Here is a 9,899-nt window from a genome sequence, read left to right as displayed (position 1 = left end):
CAGCCAAATGGTCCTGGTCCCTGGGTCCTTTTCTCCACTGTCCCGGTCTATCCCTTCTAGATGCCAGGCTTGCCAGCTTCCCAGGAAGTCCTCTCTGTGGTCAGAAGGCCCCCATGGCTCCCCCTTACGCCCCTCTCACCCACCAGGCACGGCTGCTACCAGGCCGTCTGCAGGCGGCTCACTGCGGCCTCTCCTTTTCCTCCAAGCCCCCCACTAGGCCCCCACTGATCTTGGGCAGGATGCCAGCTCTGCTCCCAGATTTTGTACTTAACCGTGACTGGTTTGTGATCGTCATGAGTTCTATGCCCCCCAAATTAGGAGGTCAGGTCAGGCGCACACAGCTGGTATTTTAAGACCGGGGCTCAGCGCTGGGCAGGAAGATATGAGTCTCATCCTGGCTGCATGGGCTCCCCCTGCCCCAACACACACACAGGGGGCCTATGAGCCAGGTGACCTCCAAGGCCGGAGCCCAGGAGTCAGCTCTAGGTCAGCTGGGATTCAGAGTACGGCCTCCCTAGGTCCAGGGATGAACTTTTACAAAGAAAAAGGCATGTTGGTTGGTACGTGAAATCTCACTTGTTGACGGCGAGAGGATGAGGCTCCCCTCCCCAACTCTTGGGTTGTTCCACACGAGGAACCCCTTGCCCAGGTCAGGAAGAGGCTGGTCATGACCTTCCCGTCCTGGGAACGGGTGTATCCCAGGGAGCTGGGCCACACACACCCGTGAGCAGGTTCTCCAAGCGCTCACCAGGGCCAGGGGTTGGTGCCCCACAGCCCACCACACAGCTCCCAGTGGTGAAACCGTTTAAGAGACGACGCAGGGCACTGCCATGGGCAGCTTCCCAGGCCGCCCCAAGCTCTGGGTCCTGGGAGGCAGAGGGAAAGGGGAGGTGTCCACCCTGCTTGTGGGGTCTGGAGAGGCTGCCCCTCCCTCCCCCGGCCTGGGACCCACTGCTGCAGAGGGATGGGTCACTCACAGGCAGGAGAGGCAGGACCTCCTTCCCCTCCTCAATCAGAACTGCCCCTAGGACTGGGGTGGGGCCCAGCAGCCAGAGTGGCGCTGGAAAGGTCGGCTTCTGGCAAAATCCCCCAAATCAGCTGGCACAGAGCCCCCTCCTGGCTGAGGTGTGCATGCACCCGGTAAGGGTGCTTTCACACAAAGCAAGACTGTCCGCTGAAAGCCTGGGTTTCTAGCTCCTCTTGAAGAACTCCAGACCTGGCAACTTGGCCACAGCCCACCATACCCTCTGGGCGGAGGGTGTGGAGGCCCCCCTCAGGTGGGACACCCACTTGTCTGTCCTTGCTGTTGCCTGCTCGCTCCCTGGGGCATCTGGCTTCCTACCTAGACATCAGGACTCCAAACCAGACCCCCACACCCCAGAGGCACCAAACTGCATGCCCTCCCAGCCACCAGCCACGGGAGTCACACAAAACCCCTTGAAAAATGAGAAACCATCAGCACCCCTTCTAAGGGAGGTGGGGCCAGAGTACCGCCCTGCACCTTGCTGCGGGCAGGTGCCCACAGGTGACTGCCTTCCACCCACAGCCGGGCAGGGCTAGAACCTCACTGGCTCCTGAGGCCCCAGCCCCTGTATGGCACTGACCAGCCAGGTGCCAAGTGCCCCGGGAGGGTCAAGGGACTGTGTTCCAGGGACCTGAGGGAGGAACCACACCAACCCGCCCTTCCACGGACCCCAGTCCACAAGGCAGCAGGCTGTGTGGGTGTCAACTTTAATATGGGGCTGGCCTGTCTGGGGGGCTAAGAGGGTCCCCTTTGTCTTCCTGTTGGGAGTGAAATCTCAGGGAGATTGTCTAATTCCAAAACGAACTGTGAACTAGGGAAGTCACTTCCATCCTTCCCAGTCTCCACTTGGCTGCTAACAGCTCGAAGCTGGCAGCTCGGGGACCCGCAGCCACACCGGCCGGCTATCCTGGAATGTCTGTCAGCAGGACTGGGCCTCTGTACGGCCCCAGGAGTGATAGGGTGGGCAGACCTCCTAGAGTCATCAAAATCCAGCAGGGATGCACCCCTCCTGGTCCACCACCCACAGACGCCAAGGCGGAAGCAGAGAGGTTACCACCCCCAAGTCTACATGGAAACTGGGCACGTCCGGGAGCCAGGCCAAGGGAGGGCCCCCTTAACCAAAGCCCTGCCAGCTAATGGGAGCAGCAGGAAGAAGGGAAAGGGAAGGGTGGGGAGGCCAGGTCTGATGTGCCTTCCACAGAAGACAGGGCGGCGGAGACACTGGCCCGTGGAGCCGCGCGACCCGGGACGGGAGGTGTGACCAGCACCAGGAGCGTTGGGCCTGGCCGTGGCCCATGGGAACCACAGCTGCAGAAGCTGCGTTTGGCTGGAGAGTTTGAATGTTGCCATTTAATCCAGAAACGAGAGCAAGACAGCAGCGCCAGGGAAATGCTCCGCAGTCATCCTGATCAGGAGCCCTGTGTGTGCTGTGCTGCTCCGTCAGCTCCCGGCCCACCTGGCCCGGCGCCAGCCTCCTGGGAGCCCGGCCAGGGCCGGACACGCACCCAAACTCTGTGGGCCCCAGTCCTCTGGAATCCCCGTGAGTCCCACACAAGTTACGAGGCTGCCACCACTTCCGCCTGTCGGGGCCTGGCCTTGACGGGGACTTTCTCTGTGGAGGAAACATAGAGATGTCTGTCGTGTACAGAAGACCCCAGAGGCGGGAACTTCCCAAAAAGGACAAGAGGCAGCAAGGAGCCAGGTCAGGGCTTCGCGCTCTGGGAAGAACGGGCACAGCTCTGAGAAAGGCGAGTTACACACAGAAGCCGGGAGGGATGACAAACAGCAGGCACTGGGCACAAGCACTCAGGACGTGCACCCCTAACCCACGGACCCCAGAAAGGAGGCCAAGCAGCAGCAAGGGAGCAGAAAGAACTAAGGAGGAATCGCGAAAGACGAGTCCGGGCGGATAGAGAATTTCTGAAGGCGTGTTATGCGATGCCGCGGGGAAGGTCGTCCCAGTGACGTTTAGTGGACGGCCGGTCCTGGGCTGGACCCAGAAGAGCCTGCACAGCTCAACTGGCCCTTTTCCGACTCTAACTTTGGGATTCGCCTCTCTGAACGGGGTCTGGCTCTTACAAGGTTACCGAAACTGCTCAGAAGCCTGGGCTCAACCCCAGGGCGAGGCCCGCACTCCGCCTGAGCTGGTGCCAGCAAGCACGCCCACCAAGCAGGGGTTGGGGCCCGACCCTCACCAGGCAGGAAGGGCAGGGCCCAGAGGCCAGGATATTTTGCTTTGCTCTAGAACGCACGGTTCTCCAAAGGACATAACGAGGAGGGTACCTGGGATCTTTTCAGGAAGGGGCTCTGAAGGAACCTCTGGCAGCTCTATCTGTTCCTGCAAGAAACAGAGGATAAAGGCTGTGAGACACAATCACCTTGTCCTTTTCTTGGAGAGAACAGCATCCTGTTCACTTAGCCGCTCTCAGCGGGATTTAAATAGGACACAAATCCTCCAGCACGCAAGCCCAGGGTGCATCCTCCCTGGCTTCCGGCAGCTCTGCAACTCATATCACCGGGGGCACAGTGACCACAAAAGGTGGCTGCTTCCAACGGCCCAGAGCCTGAGGGGCTCCCAACCCAAAGTTCCATTCTGAGTCTGAGACAAGGGCTTTGAAACAGGCACCCATGCACGTCAGGGGCCCCAGTGGCGCCTCTGCCTCAGGTGGTGGTACCTGGGTGCACCTGTTGTTCCAGCGAGTGCTGGTCTACCTCTCGGGCCTTGGGAGGAAGTAATTCAGCAGGCAGGTGCACATAGGGCCCCCAGGCAGCGAGCAGCAGTGCTAAGGACCTGCTTGCCTGGCCTGGTCTATGGCTGGGGGTGACAGGCTGGTGGGCATGGTGTGAATTCGGCTTGCTTAGGCAGGGGCCCACAGAGATGGAGACACCCTCCATCAGGGAGCAAACACAGACTCAGGGCCTGAAGTGATGGCTGGTTGGTTAGAGGCCTCTGGGCCAACACATGGAGGCCCTGTGTGTGACAGCGAGTGACCGGCCACAAGAGGGAAAAAGCCCCCATTTGATCTAAAACCCACACACTGCCCACTGGGGAGGAAAGGGCTGAGGGAGCTAGGAGGGTCGGCATTCTGCTCTGTCCTGGCACCTGGTTCACTCTGAGGCCTGCAACACCTGGGTGGACAACCTGCAAAATGTTCTTTCCAGGCCAGTCCTGCCCTGCAGTCAGCCAGGTGGATGGGGAGAAGGGACCTCAGTTTAGCACAAATGCCAGTTGTTTTAGGGAAGAAAACCAGCTGCAGAACCAGGGCTGTGTGCTCAAGTGAAACCTGACACAGTTGCTCGCCGAGGCCAGTGAGCAGAGTCCTCCGGGGGGGGGGGGTCCCTACACCCGGGCCTGTGTCAGTGCCGGGGGTCCTGTTACCTGAGTGATTGCGTCCAGCTCCTCCAGGATGGCATCTTCGTCCTCCTGAGTGAAGCTTCCTGCCAACAGCTCATCTATTTGCTGCAAAAGGAGGAACAGAGGTGAGGAACATGGCTGGGCTGGGGTGGGGGAAAGGTAGGCCCTCGTGGAGGAAGGAGACAGCCCCAGCTTAAGGCTCCTCTCACTCGAAAGAAGGAAGGCAGCCCCCATGTGGTGCGGGAAGGCCTGGCCCTCGAGGGTGGCAAAGGACATTCAGCGAGTTGGCCACTGTCCTCGCTGGCTGCCAGATGGCGGGCCCCGTGGTGCGGCAACACCTACCCGCTGGTACTCCACAGCCTCCTGCGTCTCGTCCAGTATCCGCTCCACCTCTTCTATGGACATCACCTGATCGGTTACAAGTTTTTGAGTCTTATCAGTGAAGCACGTAACAGAACCCCCTACACGAAGGCCACCTGCATTGGCAGGGCGCACGGCCTAGCCCCTCTGTTCCTGTTTAAATGAAGCCACGCCAAGTGGGATATAACACATCTTTGGTTATTTCTGTCCCAGGCAGGGCCCGTCCACAGAGGCATGGAGCTGTCAGACAGTCTTTTCAGAAGCCTCAACTGACCGCCTTGGACTCCTGCTGGCCCTTCTGGCACCCAAATCAACCCTAGCGGTAGTCAGAAGTATAAAAATTTTTCCCTGGTCAGGTGACTTGATTTCTTTTGGGTTCAAAGCGGCACCTTTGCTTGACTGGTCACCACCACACTGGACAGTCAGAAAGGCAGTGTAACCTCAGCTCTCTGCCCAGCCCCACTGCCATCCACTCATCAGGAATGAGACGGGGTGGGGCCCGGGGCACGCCATCTCTGCGCCTCACCTCTCCTTTCACCATCCACCTCTGTGCTGTTTCTTGAAATGAAGCTGTGTTCACCTCCTCCAGGAAGTCCTCCAGATTAGTTCACCACCACCACGCCCCTCCACTAAAACCAGACTGTCCTAGTCACTTTAGCATCTCTGGAAACGGTACAATTTTTTTTTGTACCACTAGACTGTCACCCTCTCCCATCACCCTCTCCTGGTAGTGACTGGCTTTCCCTCATGCCCAAAGGCCTGCGTGCAGGTGTGGCCTCAGGGACTAACCCTCTCCTTGTTCCACTGGCTACCCTTCCTCTCTTTCCCCAGTCCTGCAAGACTTACCTGGTGCATCTTATTCAGACACTCATTTCCAAACTGCAGCCCCTCGATCACCTTCATTTCAATCTGGGTGAACTCAATACTCTGGACCTGAGGAAGAAACCCATGTGGTCAGGGGCCCACCTTCTCTGCCCCCTCATGTAGACCCATGGAAGGGAGTTAGGATCACACTATCACTGACAAAGACTGCTGGGCCTCAGAGCAAACTGTCTCTGCCTTCCTCCTCCTTCTATCCTTTCCCGCTGCCCTGACCAAAACTTGGGCAGAACTGAGAGGGCGTGGGAGGAACCGCAAAGCAGACTGCTTATAACCAGCAGCTCTGTTAGCAAAACAGCAGAACTAGAGCTCTGGGTCCTGAAACTGGATCATTTTGGGAGCCTCCTGCAGATCCCAACACCTCTTCAGTCACTGGAGCAGACTCCCGCCCACTCCACCACCCATAAGTGGCCTAGTCCCCCAGCCACCATCCTGCAAGAGCCAACCTGCTGCAGCCCCTTAAGACGGTCAGGCTCCCATCAAAGATTCTCCTCCACCTCCAAGCCTGACCCATTCCATAGCCATGGGCTGAGAGGTCCAGGAGAGGAAAATGATAGGTTTCAGTCCTCTGAGGGGACTCTGGTGCCTACATGATCCATGGCCCACACCCCCCAACCCCTACTAGGCCTACCATGGTCTCCAGGCTGGTGATCTGGTTTTCTGTCTTGTCCAGGAGCTGCTCCCGGTATCGCTTCTTCTTGAGCAGCAGCTTGGCCCGTCTGCAGAGGGAACCCAAGCAGTGACCCAGCAGCCATGGCCATCAGCTGCCCTGGCCTGGCACTGACCAGCCTCCTGGCCTACCCCACCTCTGCTCTAGGCCGATGCGGGACAGAACCCATCTCCCGAAGACCGGCCCCCAGCCCCACTCACTCCTTCCTGCCGTCACGCAGGAGCTGCCGGGCAATCTCCCGCTCCCGCTCCAGCTGCTGGGTGATCCTCTTCTGGTACTGCTTCAGCTTATCCCGCTGCTGCTTCAGTTGCTGCCGGGAAAGCAGGCCTTGTGTTGACACCAAGACCCCTCAGGGCACGCTGGACACTCACCAGGCTACCCGGTGTCCAGGAGAGCCAGTACAGAGGCTGCTAGGGTCACTGAAGGGCCCCCCACAGGCCAGGTTGCCCCAACTGTCACCAATGGAAGCACATCCTCTGAAACTTGAGTTCTCCATGGGGACAAGTTTGCCCCCCAGGGCAAGTGGGGCACTATCTGGAGACATCCCTGGCTGTCACACTGGGGATGCCACTGGCATCTAGGAGGTGGAGGCCAGGGATGCAGCTCAATATCCTACAAATCTCCCCCACCCCAGACAGAGAGCCAGCCCTAATGTCCTCAGGACCGGGGTGGAGGGCATGCTCTCACCGCCGTCATGGCACGGCATCACCATCATGGCGCGGCATCGCCGTCATGGCAGGGCATCGCCATCAGCGAGGAGTGTGAGCGCTGGTCAGGGAGTGTGGCCAGCACCTCCAAGGTGAAGAGACGACGCAGAAGTCGCTGGTGACAGTCACCCGAGTGCCACCATCCCAGCCCAGCCATGGCTGGAGACTGGGGCCTTCCCTCCCAGCTTCACTCCCCTGTGGACTTCAGCCATTTGCCATCAGCTCCCCTGCTCTTGACACTTATCACCATGCGCGAGTGGACAACAGATGGTGCACTGAGGTGAGAGGTTCACGTGACCGTGCCAATCACCTAGGACCCCAGTGTCCCAAAAAGGATGCAAGGCCATTTACACACCTTAGTCTCTCCTTCCCTATTTTAAGCCATTTACATTTCTTCCAGATTTCATCATTTCAGGTAACGCTACAGTGAGCACCTGCAAGCACAAGGCACTTCTCAGATAGAAGATTATGTCTTCAGGGTCGGTTATGGGGAGTGAGTTAACTGGGTCTAAGGTGTGCACATCTTTAAAACTCAACATGGTGAGAAACTAGCCCCCAGTGTAGACGTGGTCAGTCTGTCTCAAGCGGCCGCTCCCCAGTTCCCTCCACAGCTCCATTCTCTTTAGAGGCCGTCTGCCCCAGCGCAACCCATGGCCGGTGGGTCAGGCTCGGCGACAGCCGCACGTCCTGTCCCTGCTGCCGTGAGACGCGCCCGCCTTCCCACCCCGTGACCAGCCTGCCCGCTGACAAGGTACAACCAGGAAACAGTGAAACGCGGGCACCGCCTCCCGGGACCCGAGGCACAGCTCAGTCGTCGCACTGGGACCGCCTACACCCGCAGCGACTGGATTCGCTCAGACTCGCTGGGAACCCACCGCTCACCGCCCCAGACGGGCTCCGGGACTGCGGCCCCGGCGTGGGGCTGGGCGGCCGGAGGGGCAGAAGCCCGTGGCGAGAGCGGAAACGCAGCCGGTAGCCGTCGTGCCTCGGTTTCCCCGCCCGGCCCAGGTGTCCTCGGCTCGCGTCCACCCGCCTGCGGGGACCGGCGTCTTACCAGGATGGCCTTGTCCTGCTCCGTGACCCGGCTCTGCTGCTTCTTACGGCCGAACAGGTTGCCCATGGCGGCCGGCGCGGCCCGGCCCGCGCCCCGCCGCCCAGCCCGGTCAGCTCCGCACGTCGCGGCCACCGTAGTTCGGACCCAACCCACCCCGCTACGGCGGCCGCGCGGGGCCAAGCGCCGCAGAACGCGGAACGCGGCTGTCCGCAGACGGAGGCCCCGCCCCGAGAAGCGGCCGGGGTTCTGGGGCCCTGGATCACGTGGTTCACGTGCATTTCCAGAATGCCTCACCTGCGCGGACTTCGAGACTAAAAGTTCCATCTTGGGACCCTCTCAGGGTGACAGCGTGTACCGTCTCCCGGGCGGTCAGAAATCTTGTTCACAAGTCACTGCGCCGCCGGTTCGGACCACAAAATGCTGCGTTTAGTGATGTTACAACCCTGGGCGTCAGAGTGTCCGCTGAACCGCGCCCTGCGCAGGCAGCATGCTCCACCCGCTCTGTCCTTCGGGCCGGTGACTAGTCCCCGGAGGAGCCCACCTTCTGGTTCCGTGGGCCCGGGCAGAAGCCCCTACGGGGCATCGGGGATATAGGGCGGGGCGCCACGTACACCTGCAGCCTTGGCTCCCACCCGTGTGTCCTGGCTGGGGTGGGGGTCATAGGATGGCACCCAGCCCTGTTTGGTCTCCCTAACTGATCCCGCAGCCCAGTCTGCATGGGCCCCGCCACCTTTCTAGCAGCCTAGCAGCTCCTGGGCGGTGGGGTCATGATAAGATGAGGCGTCCCATGGCATGAGTCCAGCGCTCACCCCTTTCTGTGAAATGAACTCCTTGATCAGAAGCAGTGCCGTGAGGACACCACGATGGGCCTCTCAGTCCACAACAGTGCCGCTGGCAGAAGACCCCTGGGCGAGGGGGGAGGCAAATCTGTATCCAGAGTGTCTGTTCCCGTGAGGACACACGTCACTGCCCCCTGAGGGAAGAGTTCTGATTAGCTAATCTGCTGTTTGGCGGCTGGCTGGTCCCACAGGTAATAATACCATCTGAGGGGCTCAGTGCTCTTGACCCACTGGGCCCTCAGCAGCGGTGGCCAGGTGAGCCTCAGTGAGGGGAAGTCCATATAACTGAGCCCCGTAGAGCCTCCATCCCTACCCACATGGTCACTTTGTCCATAGGCCCATTGACTGAGCGCTGGGGGCCTGGGAAAAGCCGTTGGCTCATGTCCAGAGATTGTGCACTGCATCCACCTGGCCATGGAGAGCCTCCTGGGCAGAGGGTGCTCTTTTGTGAGCCTTCCCTGGGACACAAATGTGTTGTGTCCACTCTGAGAAGTCCATCCACATCTCTCCCCCAGACTTCCTGTGACCAATCTTCCAGGTCCTGTTTCTTCCAAGTTCCTGCCCGTTCAGTCACACCTTAGCAGCTGCCTGTGATTCAATACAGATGTAACTTCTTGCCACCCCTCACTGCACACATACAGGTACGACTCCGAGATACTGAGGGTTCTGATCCAGACCACTGCAAGAAAGCAAATATTGCAATATTTCACAGGAATTTCTTGCTCTCCCAGTGCATATAAAAGTTACGTTTTATGCTATACTGTAGTCTATTAAATGTGCAATAGCATTATGTCTGAAAAAAAGATGTACATACCTTTATGTACATACATTAATTTTTTTTATACCTTAATTTAAAATGCTTTATTACCCCCAGTCCATCAAGAGAGACATTGGAAGAGAGAAATTGTGTTCTATGGCTGGCAGGATCCCCAGGGGCACCTGTCTTGAAATACTCAGAGGTCTTTTTGTATAACTGAATCGCTGAGTTGTCCACCTGAAACTAACACCATA

The 9,899-nt window shown here is 59.0% G+C and overlaps 1 protein-coding gene across 1 annotated transcript; it reads right to left on the bottom strand.

The window, feature by feature from the left end:
* Nucleotides 1–1,715: 1,715 nt before the first annotated feature.
* On the bottom strand, nt 1,716–8,138 carry CHMP6 (charged multivesicular body protein 6). Its single transcript, XM_065897508.1, has 8 exons — nt 8,050–8,138; nt 6,489–6,598; nt 6,250–6,337; nt 5,586–5,672; nt 4,722–4,787; nt 4,404–4,484; nt 3,308–3,362; nt 1,716–2,636 (listed from the first exon to the last, which is right to left on the bottom strand). The coding sequence occupies exons 1-8, from the start codon at nt 8,113–8,115 to the stop codon at nt 2,581–2,583; spliced, it is 609 nt and encodes a 202-aa protein (XP_065753580.1). The 5' UTR covers nt 8,116–8,138; the 3' UTR covers nt 1,716–2,580.
* Between the last annotated feature and the right edge of the window lie 1,761 nt (nt 8,139–9,899).

This window comes from Phocoena phocoena, chromosome 19 (assembly GCF_963924675.1).
Source record: "Phocoena phocoena chromosome 19, mPhoPho1.1, whole genome shotgun sequence".
Taxonomy (NCBI): Eukaryota; Metazoa; Chordata; class Mammalia; order Artiodactyla; family Phocoenidae; genus Phocoena; species Phocoena phocoena.
The sequence above is the reverse complement of the archived record's forward strand: the minus strand, read 5'-3'. Positions and strand labels throughout refer to the sequence as shown.

Bases quoted from the DNA above. Each gene is read 5' to 3' on its own strand.
- CHMP6 (XM_065897508.1), bottom strand. From the start codon at position 8,115: ATGGGCAACCTGTTCGGCCGTAAGAAGCAGCAGAGCCGGGTCACGGAG. The intron at 6,338-6,488 runs GTGAGTGGGGCT...TTCCCTCTGCAG, and splicing joins CTGCGTGACGGCAGGAAGGA to ACGGGCCAAGCTGCTGCTCA. The intron at 4,788-5,585 runs GTAAGTCTTGCA...GTAACCGATCAG, and splicing joins GTCTGAATAAGATGCACCAG to GTGATGTCCATAGAAGAGGT.